The sequence below is a fragment of the Netta rufina genome (genome assembly GCF_964035555.1).
Source record: "Netta rufina genome assembly, chromosome: 1".
NCBI classification, from domain to species: Eukaryota; Metazoa; Chordata; class Aves; order Anseriformes; family Anatidae; genus Netta; species Netta rufina.
Window position 1 is genome coordinate 31,371,657 of NC_140123.1, and position 25,171 is coordinate 31,396,827.

Below are 25,171 nucleotides of genomic sequence, written 5' to 3' on the forward strand. Positions count from 1 at the left end.
TAGCAAGAAGAAGGGGAAATTAAATCATTTATTATTCTTGAGAGCCAATTCTGCACACTTTTTATGCCTTGAAACTACTTTCTTATTATTTAAAAAATAATGACCCAGTCTTATTATTTTCCTTTTTTTTTTTTTTTTTTTTTTTTTTTAACCAACCTATCAAGCCTTAAGTATGTTGGTTTCAAAATAGTTTGAGCAAAAACTCATTAGAATTATATGCTCCATCTGTTTTTCTCATTGGAAGCTTTATAAAATGCTCCTTCAAATAAATCAAAGATAACTGTGTGAAATACTCAAGTAATGTGATTGTTTTGTTCTGTTTTTTTGTTTGTTTGTTTGTTTTTGTTTGTTTTGTTTACTCTTTGCAGTTAAAAAGCGCCAAGGAATTAGCAGAAATCAATGGGCATGATGAATCTCAGGCAAATGTAGGTACAGCTATATACGCACAGATTTAGAGATATATATGCATGCTTATGGTCTCAATTTTTTTCTGTTTATGTCTTAAACCTGATAGAATGGCTGAATGATTTGCACATCAGGTTTGAAGTGGCTGTTTTTTTCCTGAAGCCACAGGTTCAAATCCCAGCAAACTTCATTTCAAGGTAGATAAATTGAGTTCCGTGCAATTTACTTTGTTGGATTTATTTGGATGAGACTTTCACAACCAATGTCCTAGTTGCTGTATGTGGGTGTTAAAGATACCATGGAAACGACTGCAAGAGAAATGCTTTGCCTTAGTGTCCTGTCCAGGATTACTCAACCTACAAAGTTATATTGTTGTCTCTGTGGCTGCCACCTTGCAGCTGAGCAAGTCTGGCCATAATTCAGTTCTGAGTGAGGTGATTCATGTACGTGTATAATTTGGAAACAGCTAATTTGCACAGAAAGGACTAAATTAATTAATTGAGTCATTATTTTGCCCAAAATTGTTAAAGGACTTGTTAAGGTCGTGTTTTTTATAACCTACTGCCAAAAAAAAATGCTTCTATTATTCCCTTAATGATTGCAGTCAAAACAGCAATTTGGATAAGGGGAAAGGAAATAAAGAAAAATTTTCCTGCTATGTTTGTAATGCAAACCATGCAGCTTTCTGATTTGTCATAAACATAAGAAAATTAAAACTGATTATACATGATATCTTCAACCCAGCTTAAAGAGCCAGCAACAGTCTGAACACTAATATATTTTAAATCTGTTTTTGTCAATATGTTATCTAATGATACAGCCAGGAAAGCAGTTTTATTTTCAACCTGAATGGAACTCTCAAATTTTGTGAACAGCTTTGTGATAAGAAAATGTCCTTTCTTTTTAATCCGTCCCTGAATCTCATTCATTGTGGTCTGCTTCCGCAGAGAAGTCGATAGGGCCTCATAGCTCTCAGCATTTGGACAGGAGACATTCAATATTGTCTGATAGCTCCAACAAATCTGCAATTGCAGTCTGTCTGCACGGCATCTCATTGCCCCTTTGAAAGATTCTGTTTGCAAACCCAAATAAAAACATTAATCCACCGATGATCTTGAAATGCTCACATTTGCTACTTAAAAACTTTTTGCCTGCACAACAGCTGGTTCCAAGTTTCCTAAGGGAATATAGGAACTTAAGATTTAGAAACTTTCCAAAAGAAACTTGCTTTCTCTCCAAAAAATGTGGATGAAACAATGTTTTGCAGGATCAAAATGTTTTAAAGGAAAATTTCCAAAATGCTTCAACTTTTATCATTCTGACTCATATGAAACAGGATAAAGCAGAAGAGTCCGGAAGTTTCATTTTTATATAATATACAGGTTTAAATAACATTAAAATAAAATATTTCAATTGCCTAAAGAAAGTGTTTCAGTACATTTCCAGAATCTGAAAGAAAATATTTCAGAATCTTTGGTTAATGGTAAATTTTTCAAAATGTAATATTTTATTCTGGTTTTTAATTGTAGGAGTTGTTCAAACGCCTGAGCTTTCCACTGGACAAAACTCTATTTTATGCCCCTCTTTTCTTTGAGCTCTTCTCATGATGACCTCACTGCAATATTAGACTAATAGGAAAATAAGTCAATATATAAATTAATGGCAAAGAGGGAAACTAGATAGCTGTAACCACTGAGTGATAGTTACAGCCATGTATGTGTTCAACAGTTATGCCACTAAGAGGTCTGAGAAGGCACAGCAGCACAAATGGAAATGGAGAACTAAAGGAAAAGAATAGATGTTAAAGCATTTGCTACAACAGTGAACTTTGTAATGTGGAAGTTGAGGCACCTTTTAAACAAGTGTCCTTTATACTGAATGTGTAGAGCTCAGGTGTTGTGCCTTGCAGGTTGTCTCTCAACATCTATTCTCAGCAGACTTCATAGCTCTTGCCCTTGGCCAGTGTGTAAATCTGGGATGATCAAAGAGAAAAAGGCTCGGTGGCTCCTATGTGGCTGTTAGTGAACTGTGATGCATATAATGGGATTAGGGCATATTTGTTACAGTTGACAGGTTGAATTCAGCAAATGAAATACCTTTACATGAAGAGCAATAGTGGGAGGTGTTGGTGAGGAAAAATAGCAACATATGCCTATACATGGAATACAATCTAATCTCCACACTGTGGAATATTTAGATTATTTACTCTGCAGAAAATCAGGGTCCTAAAAATGACAGTAGGAATCTTGAGGCATGTTGTGTGCACATCAAGAAAGTTCCTATTGTAGTCTTAAAAGATTATCTCCTGCAGTCCTGAAGCTTTCTGCTGATTGCACTGGTCTGTGTTGCATTTTACATTAAAAATATGTTGGTTCTTAAAACAAAGATTTAAAATATTTTTTTTTTCCAAGCAAAAGTAGATATAGATGAAAATATATACTTAGAACTATCTTGGCATTTTTTCTAGGTGTCAATTATGTCAGAGCATCCTGAAAGAGAAGCAAGGAGCTGGATAACATTGGAAACATTAAAATATCCTTCCTGAAATGCACCCCATTTGTAAAACATATAACTCTTGTCTTTTTCTCTTGCTTTTGTCAGGAGAATTGAGCACAGTTAATTAAGAGGCTGGAGCAATGGCAATGCTACCCTCCCTGCCATGGCAGTTCATACACAAAGCTGGGGGATGAAAACAAGGAATTTTAGTGTCTTGTACACACAGATACAGCAGTTACTTCTAGAAAGCAAAACCATCTTACAAGGCTCTATAAACAGTCAGAAGGGTGTTTCACAAGTGACTTGCCAGGAACATGTGGTAATATTTGTTATGGCTGTTTACATTTCCTAGCGAGACCCTATAGGGAAGGCCAGATGCCAGTCTTGGATGGTACATGGAACCCGAGTGCTAACAGAGACTTCAGCACCCAGCACTGCCAGAGGTGCTGTCACGAAGTGTTCATTCCCTTCAGCCTTGCAGTTAGGAAAAGATTGCTAAAATATTGCTTCTTTCTTCTAATTTCTACCCCCTTTAATTTTCTCTTTGTTGCTGAATATAATTCTGTTTAATTCACATATCTGTCTTAAGTGAAGAGAAAATAATGGCCAATGTACAATTACAATTTCAGATATAATCCTCTTCCAGGATGTGCCCATACTCCTGAGACCTGATTAGTCACAGTGTGAAAAAAAAAATAAAAAAAATCTTGTTTTGGAGATGTGCTCAAGTAGAGAACATTTTGGAAATTCAAAATACTCATCTCATGTTTTGCGGTTCACTCTGTAAACATAATTTATTCCTCCACTTTTTCTGTGAGTTCACTGGCTTTCTATGGAGCCTCTTCTGTAAATGGTAGTGATATATTTTGACTGAAGACCTCCTTTGCTCACTGCTGAGTCCAGCATACATAATGCATAGCTTTGGTGAATATATCCCTATTTTGGGTGTGGGAAGATTAACCTCCATGGTATCCCTCTGTTCTTAGTGGTGAAGGGGAGGTTTTTGAACATGAGCCTAATTTTAGAAGTACCCCATGATTTTTCCAGGAATTTGTCTTTCTCCCTTGACAGCCACATGGCTTCTTTTTCCTCCTGTTAACAGGAGAATAGCTCCTGTTAATAATTCTTACCTTTTGTAAAAGCATCACAAAATGGTGGTTAAGAGTACCAGCCCTTCATGTTTAGACCAAGACGAGGTGGTTCTTGGTTGTAGAAGAATTTTGAATCCCCAGATCTCACGTGCATGGTAAAATCCTGATTCCATTGAAGTCAGTAATTAAATACCCATCAGATTTAATAAGCCAGCATTTCACCAAAAGGTTTTCAGAGTTACCTTGTTATCACCAGGTCATGACACAACAGATATATGTCAGAGGGCAAAACTGATCTCACCACAAGCTTTTTTTTACTAGCATTTTTTCCAGCTTGAGTTTCACTGCTTGAAAAAAGTAATGACTTTGACCTCGTTCATCTATCTCCCTCCAGTTAGCATCTCCAGCAACTTGGACACAATATTCTGTGGTTTTGTCTCCAGACATGGAATCAATAATATTAAGTAGGGATGCATTTTTCCATTTGAATGCTTGCAACTACTATCAGAGCATTTCTCAAGTTCAACCAGGCATCTTACTTTTGTTGTTGATTCTTCCTTTAATTTTCCCCCCTATATCTGCTTTTCAAGCAATTACCAGACAATCCTTGACTCTGTGGAGGAGTATATCCAGGGTGAAATGTTTCAACCATTTTACTAAATTGCTCACTTTGTGCTATGCTGGAAGTGATGTTATTTCTAAGTACACCCTAGTCTTCTCTTTTCACATATAATGGGTTAATCACTGATGATCTTTCTCCAAGACAAGACAGCTCTTAAGTAAGGCTCAGATTTGCAGTCAACTGGGCAAGGATTTAGAAATCAAACCCCCTTCAATTTTTGGAGAAGTCTGTAATTCCATCAAACTCATTAGAGTTCAATCCTTGTGCTTCACTGTGCGGATTTTTAATGTAAGCACTCAAGGGCATGTGCTGTGAATATCTCATGTCAGTATATGTGTTTGGCCATGGGATGGGGCACGTCCCATGTGACTGCCTCACATTGAGCCAGGTGAGAAGAAAAGGGTTCTTGAACACAGGTAAAGGAGCAGGAGCTAGAAGAGAGCAAGGCCTGCTTGGATTGTCTCAGCAGTTCAAGAATATGGGACAAAAGTTGGTCACCTTTATTGATGAAGATCCCAGGAAAGTGGTTGCCAATGCTTTTGCTTCACTTCTTTGTGAGTACAATGATCATCTCCCAGTTAACCCACTTTTCAAAAGGCTTGCTATTCACACAGCACAGATTTGAGACGAAAAATGTACTCTATATGGCTAAGAGCTCTCTGGTCCTACAGTTACAGGCCAGAAAACCTTAGTGAAGTGGTTACATATGGCAGGAAATTGTGTGCATTTATTTTCTCTCTGAGCTTCCCAGAAGCCTGGGGTTTGTACGCTGTGGACCTCAGCTTCAGCAAGCTGAGGTGGGTCAGTGAGTAGCTGCCTCAGCTCTGCTGGGACCCTCTGTCCTTGCAGTAGGCATTTCTGGAGCACTGCAAAATATGAAGCAATGACAGCTGGGTGAATTAAAGGAGGGTAGGAAAGGTGTCAGCAGCCTTTCTATGCTACGGAGGCTACATCCCCTGCAGAGGATGCCAAAAGTTGTGTTTTGTTTTTCTGTCCTCCACCTAAGAAGGTTAAAAGCTGCATTTCCTCTTCTGAAGAGAGCATGTGCTACCTGTACTCTCCAGCCACACTGTCACAACTGCTCCCCTTTGCAAGATTGCGTTCAGTCAACTGATTCATTTAGCAAATGCAGTTAATTGTCTGAAGAGAGCAACCAAGAGTAACTGTGCAGCACAGGAATGAGGATAGCCCCCTGAGGGGAGGGAGATTTAGTTTCTGATTGTGGGTGTGCTACGTTCTTGGATGGTGCAAGGACTCAGGTATCCTGACTGGAGGGAGGTGTAAAGGAGGTGTAAACTCTTCCCAGGCATTAGAGACCCTAATTGCTCCCTGTATTCAGGTTCTTCTGTCATGATGGGGCCAGGACCAGGGGGTGAGGAGTGGCTATGTCTCTCTTTTGCCCTTGCTCATTTTTTTCCATTCCAGGCACTTATTTGTAGCCTTTCCATCACTCATTTCCTCTCATTTCCTTCAATTTAAGGCACGTAGAGTATGATAAATTCAAGCAGCTATGACCATTTGCAGATCAGCAGCTTTCCTACTTACTATGGCATGAATGAGGAATGATCACCTTGTGAATTCAATACCATGAGGTCTGAAAAATAACAGGAGTTTAACTGTCTGTTAGGACCATGTTACCCAAGACCCTGCTCAGCCATCAGAAGTTCTCACATATTTATAAATAAATGCCCTCTGAGTTCCCCCTTCACTGCCCCAGCCCTGATTTGATATGTTAGAGGATGGCAATTCAGTTTCATTAGCACAGTGGTGATCTCTCTGCTGGCAGAATTACAGTCTCTACAGCTTCAGACATGATCTAACCCTACGGGGAGAAAACTGCTACAGCAGACCAGTGTATTCTGACACAGACTGTGCTACCTGAAGCAGATCAGGGCTTTCACAAATATCCCCTCTGTTAATGTGCAGCAAGAAATCACACCATCTCCTTTGTCCCTGATTGAAAGTGTCAGAGTGGCATTGTAATTTGGCTTTTTATTAGAGTGAATACCCATCATCAGAGGGAGGAGAAAAGAGGACTCAGTGAGACAATGTCAAAGAGACACATTGATAAAAAACATTTGGCCACCCACTCAGCAAACCACAAAAGTTTTTTGACTTCATATTTCATATGAGCTCCACAAGGAGACAGTTATTCAATCCCTGGAGCCACCTGACATTTTAATAATATCTGATCATTAAGTACTGCCTTTCATCCAAAGTATTTTCCCCAAGTATTTATAGAGGAGTCACCCCATCATTTCTAGTGAGGAATAACATTCAGCCTTATACATATGCAGCTGTGTACTTAACCCACACTGCACTCAAGGCAGGTTGGCTTATTATCACAGCACCCAAGACCCCAACAGCCACCCTAAGGACAGCAAGACACCTGCTTCAACCACAATCCTCCTGCTGTGGTCCTGAGGTTGCACACCCCATTCACACTCCTTCCAGCCTGATGAAGTCCTTCAGAGAATGGACAGTAAAAAGCTACTGAGCTGAGAAAGGAAGTTCAATATCCTAAGGAGACACTCTTCCTGGAGACACATCTTCCCAATCAGGACTCAATCCAGGGAAACAAGAGCTTTAAAATATTTGTTTCAAGTACTTCACATAGATTTACATATGGACATTTCTGTGAATATGGGGGCTGCCCTGAGTTTTCACATAACTAAAATTAAAGTCTTTAAAGTCCAGAAACTTGCTGAAAACACACGCACTCTCATAAAATATGTATATAATTTTTTTTTTGTTTTCCCCAAATTATTTATTTTTATTTTAGCAAAGACATTTTCAAAACAATTCTACACATCCCAGAAGTGAATTGCCTTTTTATTTTCCTTTCTAGATTATTTTTAATAAGTTCATCAATCTAGAGGTGATTGCTGGAATTACATTTGTGTTAAAGAACTATTGCAAGGGCTTTGACAAGTTCTCAGGCTCAAGTAAACATGAAGTCTCCCCTCCTACAATGATTTCAGTATTGCTGGTGGGTAGGCAATGTTTTCATTCAGGCAGCCATTGGTCTGCTGCAATTCCCTATCATAAAATGTGCAAAATGACAATTACCTTTCCCTTGCAAAACAACCACCTTCAAATCACATAAAACATCTGTGTTAAGTCATCAGGAACCTACACATAAATCCAGCTTTAGAAAATGAAGCAACCTGATCATACTTTTAGAAATAAGCATGAAGTAACTTTCATATTAGTCATCCATCCGCATTTTGCATATGTACATTCTCATAAAATAGATGTGCTCAAATACAAGGAGAACAATATAAAGAGATAGTTTCAGTGAGAAAAGCATTTTCACATTATCGCTAGTTGCCTAAACTCAGCAGGTGAAAGTTATAATAGTAAAAGCTTTGTAATGAAAAAGTTAAAAGCATCTCTCTGGCAAATGGGTCGGAAAAATAGGATGTCAAGAGCACCATAATACAATTAATCTTCACTCCTGAAAACATTTCTATCATGTAGGATAAATCAGACAAACTAATCTTAGATGCATAGGGCTGTGTCTGAAGTGCTTCGTTTGCAAGGCCTTATGTTTGCTGTTCTACTTTTTCTTCATTGTTGTTCTTTATAATTTTAATTCCAGATAATTTTTCAAACCAGTCATCAATGATTTATTTATTACTACCAGTATACTCTTAAATTTTCTGTCATGGTATGATTTTCTATATTAGTGTACTTTAAAAGTACATTTCTACATTAGTGTACTTTAAGAGTAATTACAATTTGCTGTGGCTGACAAACTCGGCACTGGTTTCCTGCATAGCACAAGATAAGTTATAAAGTTGAGGCTTGATCTGAGTGAAAAGGTGACATCTGGTCTCTATCATTTCTAATGATAAACCAGTCACAAGCATAAACTGTTACAATATTTACCAGCAGCATAGCATATGGCAAATACATACTTCTGCATCACTGGTTAGATAGTAGTATGATGAGGATCCTTTGAGAGTCTCAGGGGGGTGGAAAAAGAAAAGAAAAACAAGAACTTGCCAGCTTGGAGTGGTGGTCTTTGAACTGGAGGTGACTAGGGAGGGTGGAGACAGCTTGCAGATCAGTGAGGAAACAGGCTGGTGAGAAAATGGATCGGGATAGCGAGAGAAAGAGAGCCCTTGGTAAGGATAAAGCAGAGCAGATGGAGACCCATCTCAGGTGCCCATAGACAAATGTACCCGGGAAACAAACAGGATATGGAGCAACGTGTGCTGGTATAGGGCTGTGACATTGCAGGGATAACTGAGCCTTTTGGGACAGTGGGTGGGTGCACAGGCTCTTTTGGGAGGTGAAATCACAGAATCACAGAATTTCTAAATGAGGCAAACTTTTACCTGCTCCTTACATGAAGTTTGAATGTATGGAGCTCATCAGTGGAACAGGCAGTGAAAGCTGGCAGGTCCAGCTCAGAGGAAGCTACCATTACCACATTCCCTGGGAAAAGGATGGATCAAAAAATCTTGGGAGCCTTTTTTTTTTTTTTTTTTTTTTTTTTTTTTCTGGGCAAATGAGGGAAAAGGTAATTAAGAGTTGACAATACAGATTTACCAAGAGTAATCATGCTTGACCAACATGATTGCCTCTGATGAAATTACTAACTCCTTGCCTGAGGGGAAAGCAATGGATTGCAGGGGTTTTAAGAAGGTATCCAACAGCAACTTTCTACCCAGTATGGAATATTACACACTGTCTGGGTGGACTTCTAGATGAATGAAAAACTGGCTGGAAAAGAGTTCAGAAACTGAAAAAATATACCTATACCTTCTCTGTAGGTATACAGAGAAACCTTCATACCTAGGACAGTTCAGCAGTGAAATAGGCTGCCTAGGAAGGTTATACAATCTCCATCCATCTTGGGAGGTTTTCAAGGCTAGTATGGTTAAATTCCTGAGCAACATGCTCTAAGCCTATGGCTGACCTTGCCTTGAGCAGCAGGTTGGGCTAGAGACCTGCCAAAGTCACCTGAGTGATTTTGTGAGTCTGTGATCATCTGAGTCATGATTGCTGACTGTGATTGTACTCCTACATTTCTGCATTTGCAAGAAAATTAAATTTAAATAGGTTCTTTCAGTGTGGTTTAGCTCAAGGTGAGCTGGATAATTTCGTATTCACCATGGATAGGAACATTCACAACACAGTAGCCCATTCTCAACTGACAAGCATGTTAAGCTGCCAGAAGTTGTCCTGCACCCCAACCTTGTGGTTACCCATAAATTTAAGGTGCATGGCTTGATGTGCATTAAAACTACTGCAATCTTCCATTCACTTGATTGGGAATCAAGTTAGGCTCCACTCAGGTTAAAGCAGCAAGATAAAATTTTCAGACATGGATCTGAAATACATTTAACAAAATTTGAAAAAGAAACAGCAAAGCAATCACAACTGTTCCACCCTTTAAGAGATCCCCAGGTAAATGAAAGTAAATGAAAATCACATGCTCTTTGTGTCGTAAGCCAGTTTCTACTCCTCTTTGCAGTGGGATCATCAAACCTCATGTCTATCAATAAGCAGGATTTGGGCAAATAGTTCTGAAATCTAAGCTTGAGTTCTGTGTACTCAGAACAAGTACACATATACCTTTCAAGAGCTTAAGGATTGTAGATTTGGTATCATGTGTGTATGGGTTTTTCTTCCATCAAAACCCATAAAATTGCATTTCATTTTCAAGTTTACAACATCTCTCTGGCCTGCTGTTAATAGTCTGCAAAATTTTTGCTTATATAGCTGATAAATAGCTTTTTCTCCTCCTACTCATTTTCTCTCAGAAATCCCCTGGCTGATAAGAAAGTGTGGTGTATCCCATACATCTGACAACATTCACTGTGTGCCTGTTCTGTCCGACATCTATTATTTCCTTCTCCCGCCTCTGTTCTAAATACAAGTTGCTTTGTATGAACATCAACACGACCTGCAAACTCTTCCAGACTTTTTCAACATGTCCTTCAGAAAGCATAATGTTATTTTTACCCCCTCACCACAAAATTCTGTAAAATCTCATATACCACAGCAAAGGGAATGAGGTCTGTTAAGAAAACTGCAGTCATCATTCCCCCTAGGTTTAACGGTAATTATAAAACTTTTGAATTACCCAGATAGTTGAGGCAGTATCTCAGCTCTCTGGATATTTGTCATTTGCAACCTGATCACATGGCAGTTGTCTTCAATGTCACATTCATTCAGTTCTGTTCACACAGAGTCCTGAACAACAGGTGAAATAGAAGTAGCTTTCAGGTTCGATGGCTGCTATTCAAACTCTGCTCAGCCCTTGGTCAGTTTTTATGGGGAATGGCAAGTCCATGCTCCCTCCATTTTTAGGATGTTTAGCAGATGTTTTCAGAATCACACACTTTTAAGCTAAAGAGAACGATTTTTGGTAAAGAAGGAAACCCTAGGCAAGAGTGGACATTCTGTATTCTGTTTGCCCTTTTGCACTGGTACAAGACTGGGTTATAGAAGATGTGTGAAGTCTGGTATGAGAATATTGTTTGTGATACCATACATTCCCCTAGTGGGGAAAAAGAAACCGATGAAGGACTGAAAGACTTGTTTCATCCAAATGAAATATCTGGGGCTTCCTAACCTGCTAGTCCCCTGGACTGCAGAGCTAGCCTCTCATTCTCACAGTACCTGCCGCTGTCCTCTGCAGAGACCCATCTCTTCTACTCCTCAGGACTTCTGTGTCTCTGTCTGGCAATGCAGCTACATCAGGAATCTCTCTCTCGTTTGCTGTATCAACTTCATGTGACCTAGCTGCTCTGTGGTGGCCTTTGGTGGACAGTGAGATCAGACACCTCCTGGAGTACTCCACTTGGCCATTCCTCTGTAATTACTTCCAAAAGAAGCCAGGGTACACGAGAGGATGATGCAAACTCAACATCTGTCCCACCTTATGGCCAGGACACATCTAAGGTAGACATCCATGTTCCATGACTGCCCTGCACAACTTCTCCATGGTGCAAGCACAGACATCAGCTCCTTGTCAGTGGTTGTGCCAGAGGTCTGCCTGTGGAAATGAGTAGTCCATGTGAGAAAAGTACAATTATGCCATCCTCAGCAAGTTCTTCTGAAAGTTTGCCAGAAAGACTCCCTCTCTGTCTTTCCCTCCCTGGTTCAAAGGCAGGGAACCCCGAATCAAAACGCTGACCCTGAGGGGTGTCTGCAAGATCAAAGGATGTGTGGGGCTCCCAAGGGGAATTCATGGCCTTTCATCATCTGCTGAAGGATGAAAGTGTCATTTGTAGGGAAAAGCTCCGAGCTGGCAGTAGCAAGAGCATCACACAGAATGATTGCATTCATGCTGAGCAGCTACGGAGCTGTCATCATCAAGTCATGCCTCCATGTTCTACAATACCTGACATAATTTGTGAATAATGAATAGGACCAGGTCTCTAATGGTCTCCAGGTGTGATTTAACCTGGATTAAGCCTTTCACATACTGTATTTAGTTCCTGCAAGGTCATTTCACTTCTAATAAGTATTGTTTTTGCACATGCTCAGCTGTGTTCTCCTTTAATGCAGTAACTGACAGATGGTAGCAAAATATTCCCTTTATAATGAAACCTGCTGAAGGAGACTGCTTAGGGCCTCAGAAAATATCATTTGCCAAATAAAGGATGGTCTGCAGGAAAGAAAGGAAATACTATAATGTAGTATATGTAGAATAATTTTCCTCAGGCATCTGCTGATCAGTAGCTTTTTCTCATGTCAGAGAGGTGACCTAGCTGTTTGTTCCCAGTTAGTTATTGCCTCATTCACCTTTGTACTCTTTAAACTCTTGTTTCTTGTGTTGGCATAAGTAGAGCCTCTAAAAATGTACAAATTAACTGTGTGAGGATAAGTTGTAGAGGCTTCTTGGGTACCAGATTTGTACCTCCAGTGTGTTGTCTGATACTTAAAGGTTTTCATTTGTACTATAATTAGCCTCGTTTCTGGGTAAACTACACACCATTTTTTTTAGACACAACTATGCCAATTTCTCTTAAGTTGCAATTAATTCCTAGCAGTATTACTATTGCATCTTTTGTCCGGCCATGCGCACCCTGGATTTTCTCATGGCCTGTGAAAGCTTATCTTGGCAGCTGAATACCTCAGAGTTGCTTAATTTATCATATTTCTCTGAGGCAGGCAGTTTTGGATGGTAGAAGCCTACCCTTTCCAAACCTTCAGGAACCTGCAACCTTTTTCTAATGTCAGTCTTTTGCTGAGTAGCTATCTTTGCCATTCTCAGTTTCCTCAGGCTCCCACATAGCCAATTTTTTACTCTTTTATCCTCCATACCAACATACAGTTAAGAAACACTTGATGTGACTTCCTTTTGCATCCAGTTACCCTGTCCTATAAATCATACAAAATGTTCTGCACAGGCTCAAATCTAGAGATTAAATGAGAATCCATCTGTTCATTGCTCCCAATGGGAATATAGTTTCTTTCTCTGCCTCGCTGCTTGACAAAACTTCTAATCCCATCTGAAACTACTAGTGTGTTGTGTTTGGGGCCTGTTGTATCAAATACACATCTCTCTGCTCTCTCATTCTCCTCTCAGGAATTGTTATTTTTAGACTGCTTTTCTGTCTCTGATGGAGTCAGAAGTTACATCTTAACCTATACAAGCTCTGGTGGCATATGTTGTTCTGCTCTTTTGCTGCAGTATCAGGAAATCTGCCATCCAGCTCAGCTCTTCTGATCCGTAACCCCCTTGTCATTGCTGCCCTTATGGAGAAATGCATATGAACACTTCCCTTATTTCTGCTTCTTGCCTGGGTTTTCTTTCACTGTTCTCAGATGTCATGGCTGGCAGCAGATGAGTATTTGCATTAGCCTTTGCCTGTGGCTGGAGGGGAATCAACAGCGCTGGACAACATAGGGCATATTCCTGCTGTTATAATGTGCCCTGTGCATTGCAGCACTACAGGAGCATTGGTGTCAAGGTGATGTAGCTGTCAGAGCACTCAAGCGCACCATTATTTTAACAAAGTATCACTGCAACTCTTGAACTGCTGACTCTCCAACCTGTAGGTGTCTAAATCTGTACCACAAGATTCCCTTTGCAGTCAATGAGGAAAATAAAATAGACATCTCTAAGGTCCAATTTAGCTCAACATAAAGTATATAACCAAAATATATGACTAAAGAGTTTCATTTCTATTGACTAGAAAGTCAGCGCAAGTGCACTACCTCACATGCACACAACTATACATAGATACCTGGCCAGGAGACTTGCCTGAGTTGGCTGCTACAACTGCAGAAAACCAAAGGTCCCTCAATGCATCCCACACGTCTGTCACTGTGGGCTGAGGTGGACCAGAGTTGCTTGTCACTGGGGGCTAAGGATATACACTCAGTCACTGAGATGTTCACACAGTTCCTTAGCTGGCACATGGCAGCATATTCCACTTCACAGCTTGAGGAACATTTGAACCCATGATGCATCTGAGCCATCAGGCACTGCGTATCGGGCAGCTGCTCCTTGGTGCCAGCCATGAAGAGCACAGAATACATCATGGCTTCTTTTGTATGCATACGTGTTTGGGGATTTTTTGAGAATGAGGAAGTGCCTGACTCTTTTTACCCATTTCACAGATTGCAGAGCCTTTACTCATCTAGAGAAAGGCATACTTGACACTATTTATTTATTTATTTATTTGTTTGTTTATTTATTTATTTTAACTGTGGATTATGCACACCTCCAGAAATGCCCTGATGCCACCCTTTTATTGGCAAAAATGCTATCCAAGAATTTTGGAGCAAGGCACCACTAAAATGTCTGTTTTAGATGGGCCACATCACTACACCAAATAGCTGAAATTTGATTACATTTAAGGCTGCCCAGTCCTGTGGCACCTCCAGCTGCTAGCAGCACCCCTTGACTCCCTTAACCAGAACAAGAGCACTATTCCTGAACAGTCCCACCTCAGACCACCGTGTCTGCAGCCCAAGTTCTCGGCTTCTGTGGTTTTGCAAAGAACTGCTGAGCATTTCACAGAGCAGATGCAGGAGTGTGAGTCACCACCTCAACAAGGAACAAGCTAATGCATATCAGTCACTCCATGGAAACAACCCATGTATATGCTCGAATACTGCACAAGGCACTTTGAGGCCACTTACATGCCTCTGAAGTAGAGATAATTTGTTTACTTCACATATGCCCAGGAGAAGAGCAATCTGTGTCACACAACTGCCTGTGTACTTCTGATGGAGCATCTCACATGTGATAGCTTGGCTGAGATTTGACTGGTTCAGGCCACCTGACTGCAGAAAATGGAGCTCAAAACAGGAGCCTTAACCAGTTTGTCCTTAAGGCTGGCTCTCTTTCAGTCCTCAAAACAAGGTGGTTGCATAGGAACGGTTCCTGAAATGTGCTGACCCCCAAAATGTGCCTGGGAATTGTCTGGGACAGCAGCCAACACCATGCCAGGCATTGGCTGGAGAGTATAGCAGGGTAGATGCTTGTGCTCTAGTAGCTAGAAACATTGCTAGTGACTGCTGAATTTACTCTTATAGCTATAGTTGAATGTTTCCAGCCATGTTCCCTAGAGGCGGTCATTGTTTACAGCTTTAATAGCTAGAAAATGTGAATTTTCTGACCATCTCCACACTTTATGGCACATCTTTCAAGCTGTTCTAATGAAGAAGCACTAGCAACAAAGTTATTACTTACTCCATAAGCAAAATTCGTCTTCTGGGCAGCTCTTGGTGTAAAGGTACTTCAAAAAGTGTCTTAATATTCTGCAAACAAATCAATTATTTATAATTGTGTTGTCTTTAGATGTGAATTAAAGTAATGATCTTTCTTATAGAGTTGAAAAGAAAGCAGACAGATTTAATTGAAGTAAATGAAATCTACATGACCACCTGTTTTGTTTTTTAAACTTTATAGGAAATCAATGTATTGACAGTAGCATTGGTCAACCAAGACAGAGAAAAAAATTCGGAGAAACGAAGTCCAGGTCTAAAATCAGAGAAAGAGGCACTATTAATAGGTAAGATAACCCAAAATAAGTTTTTTTGAGAACAAACTGCCTTTTAATATTTTTTTTTGATTGCATATGCATTTGCATGCACCTTTGCATTAAAAAATAATTAAAAAAAAAAAAAAAAGATTCTTGTCTTTCATCTGGATTCAGATTGGCTTTTAGTAAGAGAAATCCTAGAATACAAGTGAACTTTTGCTTTCTGAAAAAATCTGCAGTTTAATAAAAGAGTGCTCTGCATTTAGAATTGTAACATGAGTGTATGAAGATTTCCTTTACATCTAAATTTAGCAGGTTAGAACTGTATAACTCATTAACAGTTTATTAGACAAAATGCTGAAGGAGAAGGGGATGGAAAAAAATATTAGCAAACCACCAGGCAAAAATATGTGTATTTGATGTATTAAGCAAGCCAGATTTATGCTTTTGACATTAGGTGAGGGAATTAGCCATATGAATATTTATAAAGAATACCACAAGGACTGTTGTATCCTTCACCTAGAATAGAATCATAGAAATAAACTATTTAAAAATACCTAAAAACTAAAACTCAGAGGCAGTGGTCCAGGTAACTAGTACCTAGCATTTAGGGGCATAAAAATGTTAGTGGTGCCCATGCTGCCCTTGGAGAGTATATGGAGGAAAAGACTATAAAAGAAAAACAAAATTACTAAAAAAGTTGTGATGGAACTCCACTCAGTAACTACAAAAGGTTTTCTGGTGATGTTTTCTTTGCTTTGCATGGAAGAGCTAGCTTCCTGCAATTATAAAGTCTTGGGCACACATCTTACCAATGCAATACCACTGGTAAAACATTATTTTAATACAACAGAATTTCCAGTCAACCCAACCAAATGTGTGGGTCTTGATTTTTGCTTCAAGAACTCTTGTGTGTGTGCTTATGGTCACACATAATACAAGGAAGACAACTGCTATGAGGACATTGCATACAACTTAAATACATGTCCTTCCTTTTGCAGGATCAGAACTCTGTAAATGCTATTGGAAAAACGAGGGAGGGGAAAAGGTGCTCTTTGCAAATTCAGTCTAAAATGAGTTAAATTGTACTTACCATTTTCAACCATGGCCAGTATTTGGGGAAAACTGAAATCCAAGATTATCCTAATTCATTCAGCATCAAGAAAGCAGTATGGCCTGCAGTACACAAGATACAGTGACCCATTTTTGTCAATTGTAAGCATTTTTAATCCTGGTGTTTATGCTTTAAATATAAGGAACTTCCCCTAGGGTGGTTCAGCTAAGAAACCCATCCAAACAGAGCTGAAAATATTTGCTCTGATTCTTACAGTTCAACTCTCCCCAAACAGTAAGTAACACACATGACATTCTGTATTTTCACTGTTTGTTTAGAAGAGGAGAAGTTGGATAGTGCTTTTAATAGCAATTCTGATGCCCCAAATCTTGTTTTCTCCGGTCATAATTGTGCTGTCACTTGATTTTCAGTGCAGAAAAAAATCACTAGACTTAGATCCTGACTCCTCCTAAACCACTTTTATTCCTATACCTTTTACAGTGATCCTGTAAACAACAATAAAGACAGACAGAACTGGCTTTCTTTTAAGAGAAAATAAATGAGTAAATATGTCAAAAAGGATTTGTGTTTTCTTCAGCAGTAGTTAGGGGTAATATGGATTAAACACTTTTCATAACCAGCATCAGTGTAATTACTAGAAAAAATTTGAGGGAGTGTGGTTTGTGACACAATTATATGAAACGTTTTCACAACAGAGCACCCAGTGAAGGGGAAAAAAGCAATAATTTTACCATTACAATATCCACAATTTTATATTGGTAAATCAAGCATAAAATTGGTAGTTGAAATGCTTCCAGCAAGTCTTTGTTTAGAAATTCCTTTATTCATCAGTATATTATCTTGGTCACTTACTTGCTAACTGCTGTCATTCCTGAAGATGAGCTATTGTGTTTACCATGTTATTATGACTGTATTAAAAATGTGCCATTTTCTTACGTTTATTGGGTTGTGCAAGAAAAATAGGAATCATAATTCATACTGAAAAACCTGCAAGAACAGACTATTCAGAATTATTTTGCTTATTTTAATGATATACTGTCTAAAGTAATTTCAATATTGTGTGCGTTTGTTTTTAATACAGGTATCATATCCACATTTCTTCACGTCCACCCTTTTGGAGCCAATATAGAATATCTTTGGTCTTATATGCAGCAGTTGGACTCTAGGGTAAAAAAATTTAATCAAAATCTGTTTTCTCTATTGAAATACTGTATTATTCTTTACTGCAGGTTAAACTCTTCGTGTATTTCCATTAGAAAGATAATGGGATATGGGGCTTGGGGGTTTGCGGTCTTTATTCATTTGCAAATTACAATACACCTACTTCTGTTGAGGTCCTATGCCTTGCTCTGGTTAGCTATTCTTTGTGGAAAAGAAGAGCAGAGCTTTAAATGACAAAGACTAGCAGCTGATTTCATGATACTGATCCTGAAATACAGCTGAAGAGAAAGAAAACAGAACAAGAGGCAGATGTAGCTGTGGCCATTAAACCGTACAGAATTTTAGGAGATAATTCCCTATTCTTCTAAAAGTTGTTAGTCTAGGGTCACATTGAACATAAACTTTTATGAACACGTAAGTGGACTGTGAAACATACATATCCTTTGACTCAACATAGAAGCAAAAGAGCCTCAAAAAGGAATTTTCTGGCCCTGTTGCTAAATTCAGAAAGCTGTGGCCAACACAAATGTGATGGCACCATACTATAGCATGAAAAAGTGTTTCTTAACGCATCAGTTTCTACAGTCCATAGCCAATACACACCCATAAAATAAGACACTGACTTTTAAGCAAATACTGTAGGATGAGATGAATCAAGCCCTGTACGTGTTTATTTCTTTCTGCTGAATGGTAAGCAAGTCAAGGGTGAGAAGCTCAGCTTTAAAATAGCCAGCTTTGATCAGGTTAATGCTACTCTCAGATCCAAACAAGGGCTCTGCAAGACACTAGACTGCATGAGATACTTGGTAGATGCAGGGGTCATCCCCAGATTAGCCGCAGCTCTGATCCAGATCTGCCAATATCTCTTCTGAACATGGGGGTTATGCTGCTTGCCCAGACCTTCTTGCAACATGGAGTCAGGAGGCTGCCATGAGGTGCACCTGGGCTCAGAATATGAGCAGCACTCCTTGTGTGGTGCTTGTTAGAGATGACCCCATTGATCCTGGTAATGTTTTGTTCCTGACCACTTCCTCCAGCAATGTGACCCACAACCAGTATCACCTTCCAACTGCTCTGATGGGCTGCTTCACGCCTCTGGAGGATCCTTCTGTTTCTATGAAGCAGAGGAGATCCTCTATAAGCAGAAGAGATTCTGAGCTAGAAGCCCACTGGAAATAAGTGAGTTTGCCTAGAGAAGTGAGGAAGGATGATGAAGTTTGTCTGCATTACCTTCAGGCCATGACAGCTCAGATCTGGTAGTGCTTTGAAATCCATTGTTAGCCATAAAAACAAAGGAGTAGTGGAAAAGGATGGTAGTAAAAGGTGAGGACTTACTGCATTTCAAATTTAAAAAAATCTGATTTTACCAAGCCCTGATATAACCAGAGCTTCACAGCTGTATTTGCAGCCCTTCCTCTTCTGCCACAGTTCCTGCAGCACCCAGTCTGCCCAAGTTCTTCAGTCATTCAAATCACTCCTTAGCACATTGTATTTGGCTAAGTTTTAATAGCTTTTCCCCCTCGCTGACCACTCCAGCTCCCTCTGTCTCAACTAACAACAATGAACTGGAACACCAGTTCCCTGGGCTCCAGCACCACTGCTCATTGCTTCTGCCTGCAGAGCCCTCCAGCTGCCTCCCCCTTTGCTGCTGCAGCCCCTCCTTCTGTGTGTTTGTGGGCTCTTTTTTTTTGTGAATTTCTAGTCATGTGAGTAGCCTGTTGGCTTCTGCAAGGCTGCCAGGATCAGGTAGCCTTTAACTTGCAATGGATGAGGCATTGTCTTGGTCCCTCCAAGGCACCAAAGTGCCAGCCCCTGCAGCTACCACTCGACCTCCCTGCTGCATAATGAACACAAGCTTCAGAATTTGACCTCACTGGTTTATTTTGGAAGTAACTGCTTGTAGCAACAAATTACTTTTTAATAGCACAATCCTGAGATGTAATCTCAGAGATTAATTTCAATTACTTTCCATGGTTAGCCTGTCATTCCTCACCTGAACAGGAATGATAAGGTCAGCATACCCATGCGGGCTGAGGGCTCAGTATAGAGCTCAGACACATTACCCAAAGGTAACCAGCTATCCATTACTGCCATAAGAGTACGTAAAAGATGGACCTGATTACTTTGGGGCCGTAGACTGACTGCCTCCAACACAGATTTTTCAGCACCACCTTAACAAATCATTTAATCTTTCTGTCTCGCTAAGCTCTTCAGGAAAAATAAAAGGTGATAGATATTTTCTCACTTCCTTTGGGTGTAATAAGGTGTAATTAGTGTGTTCTGTGTTTATACACTGCTTTGAAAATGAAACTTTCCATCATGGGAATGTCCTACAAATGTGAATAAGCAGAAATATCATCATTGCTAGAGAAGTCTATTAAACCATGGAGATACCTGTAGACAACAGGCAGAACCAATACATTTCTTCACTTTTCCTTGCATGACCATCACTTTCCAAAAAAAAAAGTAGCTACAAAATAGAAAGTTTCATTTTCCATGGCCACTCATTTCTTGACTTCTCTACTGAATGTATGAGAAAGGTTGCTTTTGTGGAAGTATTTTCTGCAGTGGGAACATTTTTCCCATTAGGATTGTGATCAGTTATTAGGGTTTCAAGACCGTAGAAATATCCTGAGCCATGCTGAGTCAGGAACTTCACTACTCATTTATCTGGGACTGCTGAACTGGGCCAGACTGGGAGAGAATGGCTCCAGAGATCCAGAGATGGTCAACTCTAAGTAAAAACAAAACAAAACAAACAAACAAACAAAAGTGAGCAGATTAAAAATAATGTCTCTGTGTTAGTTTTTTGTTGCAAGAGAAAACTGATGGAGCTGAGTGAAGAAGGAAGAGTTTTCACATGCCTTGGATTTTTATTTTATTTTATTTTATTTTATTTTATTTTATTTTATTTTATTTTATTTTATTTTATTTTATTTTATTTTATTTTATTTTATTTTATTTTATTTTATTTTATTTTATTTTTTGCTTATTTCCTCTTTCCAGTCCAAAGGGCAGTTTTCTCACTTTAATTTTACCTTTCTGTCTTTCCCAGATCTCTGCAAATGAGATAGAAATGCTTTTAATGAGACTGCCACGCATGTTTAAACAAGAATTCACTGGTGTAGGAGCAACACTGGAAAAGAGGTGGAAGTTTTGTGCCTTTGAAGGAATTAAAACTATCTGACTGTGACTAGTAATGAAGCTATGCAGAAGAAGAATTCCTAGAGCATGGCAGGGTTATAAAGTATTAAAGTAAGAAATTTGGTTTTTGGCACATAGTAGTATGTTTTCAAAGTTATCCAAGCCTAATTTTAGTTACATTTGTGACGTTCTCTTGTGAGTGGAAATTGTAGTTGTGCACCAGTTCCTAAAATAAAATTAAAAAATTAAAAAAAAAAAAAAGACTTTCAAAATGTGACAGATCTGTTTCCTATGAAAACTGAAGAAAGATACCACAGTCATAATGATTTCAAAATACTACATGTCCTACATCTAAGAAAAGCTCATTGAGCAAACAGTTAAAGAGAAAGATTGCCCGGTTGTGGTCGCTAAGCCTCAGCGATGTGTATGTAATATGTAGTAGAACTCATTAAGTTTTGTTATTGAAAGTTATTTCTGTTTAGTAAGAAAACTGAGTAATTTTACAGTGAGGGAAAGCATACCAAAAGAAAACTTGAAGATGTGTCTGAAGTTATTGTATTTTGTAAATTAAGTTATATGCTGTACCAGGGATTTTTGCCTTATTGAAAGAGGCCTGAAAATGTGATTGGAGTCCTCGAGAATGCTTTATCAAGAATATTATTTTTCTAATGTAACTATTCTCCATTACAAGTTCTTTTAACATGGATTGCATATCAATTTTCATAAACATGTAAATAAGGAGGAAACCAGTGTTACTGTATTGTATTTGGTATGTAACATTCAGGTTTATGCATCAAAATAAATATTCAGTTGCATTACTGTTACAAATTTTATAGCAGATATATTAATTTTTATCAATAAATATGACTTCTACCTTACTGTTTGTACAAGTTTTTCTTTTGATGTTTTTTGAATAATTATCAACCCAGTAAGAGTCTGCTGGCATTTGTCCTTGTTCTAAACTATTAGCCATAGATAACTTGGATAAATTAACTTGGAATAAAAAAAAGAGCTTGCAAGATTAGCTATAATTAAAATAGCTAAAGTTATTGCTAGAAGAAACACCCAGCATGGAGTTTTGTTTATCTGAACAGATTTCATTTGTTTTTCAGAAGGGCAGCCAGGTTAAAAACAAACCTCATTTTCAGTGTGGTGTTGGGTAGTGGCAATGCATCCAATTAGTTGCTCCTTCTAACTCCCAGCTAAAGCTTCTGGCCTTTGGCCAGGCAAGGAATGGAATAACTTCTGGTGGTGTTCCTAAGTAGGGACATTGACCTGAATCATTATTTACTATTTACTGTCAAACACACAGTACTCCAGCACTCCTATAACAGCCAGTAAAAGCTGAAGTGTGTGCATAAAACAAGCCAGGTGAGTATGGAAGGAGTGGCTCCTCCCAGAGCCCTACTTTGAAGAACTGCATCAGTACAGCATTTAGCACGGTGCTAAATAAGAAACAGCAACCCTCTCCAAATCACACCTCTGTGTAGGCAGAGGAGCTGGCCACAAGAGAGTCAACCCTATAAACTGGGGCACCAACAGCAGGAAATGTGGCAAATTGCAACAGATGCAGAGAGTATCCAAACACATGTCAGAGTGATGTTTCACTCAGGTTCTTCAATAAACAGCAATTAGTGTCAAATGTAATTAGTCATGAAGGAACTCTCTTACATGGCTGTTAGTGATTACTGCTTTAGGTCCTATTTCTCTTCTGGCATCTACCTGAAATATGGAAATATTATATGAAATGTTAGTTGTGTACAAAAGGGAAAAAGAAAGAGGCTTAGCGGGTCTATTATGGAAGAAAATTATGCTTTCAGCCTTTACACACCAAAAATGTTTTAAAGAACATACACCTCTATTATGGCTGCTGCAGGAGCTGTATTAAGGTAAGTTACTTAGGTGAAACTACTAATTATATGCCAGTTATGTTAATGAAAATTAACTAGTTTAATCCAAATAGCTACTCTTTCTTCTCTTGTGATCATACAGACCTATGAATAATTCAAGAAAAAATGTGTTAGGTCTGACAGCTCTTATTTAAGTACTGTAACATAAATGTGTATGGATGGCACTTAGACTGGGGAAAAGAGATGTGAGAAAACGTTCACCTCACCTTTTTTTCATGCCATATTTATTCATTATATCATGTCGTCTTCCCTGGTCTCGTGCTCTCCTTTTTGTCCTTTTAGCTCATCTCCCCTCCCACAAAATTCTTGATCCCAGATGACCCAAAATATTAAAGCTGATAGGACTGTTGTAACCCTTGTAATCCTTGTAACCCTCATGCTTTCTCTCTCCTTTCTTTCTTCCTTCCTTCCTTTCTTTCTTTCTTTCTTTCTTTCTTTCTTTCTTTCTTTCTTTCTTTCTTTCTTTCTTTCTTTCTTTCTTTCTTTCTTTCTTTTCTTTCTTTCTTTTTCTTTCTTTCTTTCTTTCTTTCTTGCCTTTCTTTCTTTCTTTCTTTCTTTCTTTCTTTCTTTTTCTTTCTTTCTTCTTTCTTTCTTTCTTTCTTTCTTTCTTTCTTTCTTCTTCTTTCTTTCTTTCTTTCTTTCTCTTTCTCTCTTTCTCTCTTCTCTTTCTCTCTTTCTCTCTCTCTTTCTTTCTCTCTCTCTTTCTTTCTTTCTTTCTTTCTTCTTCTTTCTTTCTTTCTTTCTTTCTTTCTTTTTCTTCCTTCCTGCCTTCCTTCCTTCCTTCCTTCTCCTTCCTTCCTTCCTTCCTTCCTTCCTTCCTTCCTTCCTTCTTCCTTCCTTCCTTCCTTTCCTTTCCTTTCCTTTCCTTTCCTTTCCTTTCCTTTCCTTTCCTTTCCTTTCTTTCCTTCTTCTTTCTTTCTTTCTTTCTTTCTTTCGTTCTTTCTTTCTTTCTTTCTTTCTTTCTTTCTTTCTTTCTTTCTTTCTTTCTTTCTTTCTTTCTTTCTTTCTTTCTTTCTTTCTTTCTTTCTTTTCTTTCTTTCTTTCTTTCTTTTTCTTTCTTTCTTTCTTTCTTTCTTCCTTTCTTTCTTTCTTTCTTTCTTTCTTTCTTTCTTTTTCTTTCTTTCTTTCTTTCTTTCTTTCTTTCTTTCTTTCTTTCTTCTTTCTTTCTTTCTTTCTTTCTTTCTTTCTTTCTTTTTCTCTCTTTCTCTCTCTCTTTCTTTCTCTCTCTCTTTCTTTCTTTCTTTCTTTCTTTCTTTCTTTCTTTCTTTCTTTCTTTCTTTCTTTTTCTTCCTTCCTTCCTTCCTTCCTTCCTTCCTTCCTTCCTTCCTTCCTTCCTTCCTTCCTTCCTTCCTTCCTTCCTTCCTTCCTTTCCTTTCCTTTCCTTTCCTTTCCTTTCCTTTCCTTTCCTTTCCTTTCCTTTTCTTTCCTTTCTTTCTTTCTTTCTTTCTTCTTTCTTTCTTCTTTCTTTCTTTCTTTCTTTCTTTCTTTCTTTCTTTCTTTCTTTCTTTCTTTCTTTCTTTCTTTCTTTCTTTCTTTCTTTCTTTCTTTCTTTCTTTCTTCTTTCTTTCTTTCCTTTCTTTCTTTCTTTCTTTCCTTTCTTTCCTTTCTTTCTTTCCTTTCTTTCCTTTCTTTCCTTCTTTCTTTTTGTTCTGTTTTTCCTAGACTGTAAGTGCTTTAAGAGTAGATTTTTAGTCATTATTTTGTACCAGCTAAAATAGAACCTCATTGACTGGCCTTTAGATATCATCATGAAAGACCTAAACTTTAGGTCGAGATAGAATGCGACGTCTTGCCATATTGTAATGTATCAGCTGAGACCTCGGAAACCAATGGATCACTTGTTGTCATCAGGTTGGGGCCCCCAAATTGGCTTTAAAGTCATGTGCTTAATGACTTTGGGAGAAAATGGATGAAAATGCTCAGCTCCATTGCTTAGCTGCTGAAATATTCTGGTGCTGATTCTTAGGGGGTTCTACCTGAGAGTCCTGAAAACAGTACCATGGGATGAATGTCAAGCAAGCCACCTTTGAACAACATCTCTTGCAGATATGTTATTGATATATGGAGAAGACAGTGATGTTCTGGAAGCCAGTGTTAAATTCTAGTGATGCACTCTTTAGCTGGCTAATCTGAGCAGTAGTGTCAGTCAATCTGATGCCATCACAGCCCAGAGAATTGCTCTAAATAGCCCAGAGAGTGGCTAAATTGTACCCAGTGAGATGAGGCAGTGCAAGACCATAGCGGGTTTCCCCAGTTGAGTAAGGTTGAAGGGGGGGCCACTTATTTGACAAAGACTCAATGTAATTTAC

General features: G+C 38.8%; 1 protein-coding gene across 1 annotated transcript in view; it reads left to right on the forward strand.

The window, feature by feature from the left end:
• ENOX1 (ecto-NOX disulfide-thiol exchanger 1) overlaps positions 1 to 20,995 on the forward strand; it is a gene marked incomplete at its 3' end in the record, with an annotated part of 139,107 nt that extends 118,112 nt beyond the window's left edge. Inside the window, exons 10-13 of the mRNA XM_084281244.1 lie at positions 369 to 425; positions 15,500 to 15,602; positions 17,729 to 17,814; positions 20,864 to 20,995. Coding sequence (XP_084137370.1) covers positions 369 to 425; positions 15,500 to 15,602; positions 17,729 to 17,814; positions 20,864 to 20,995 — 378 coding nt within the window. The remainder of the gene's footprint in view (positions 1 to 368; positions 426 to 15,499; positions 15,603 to 17,728; positions 17,815 to 20,863) is intronic.
• Between the last annotated feature and the right edge of the window lie 4,176 nt (positions 20,996 to 25,171).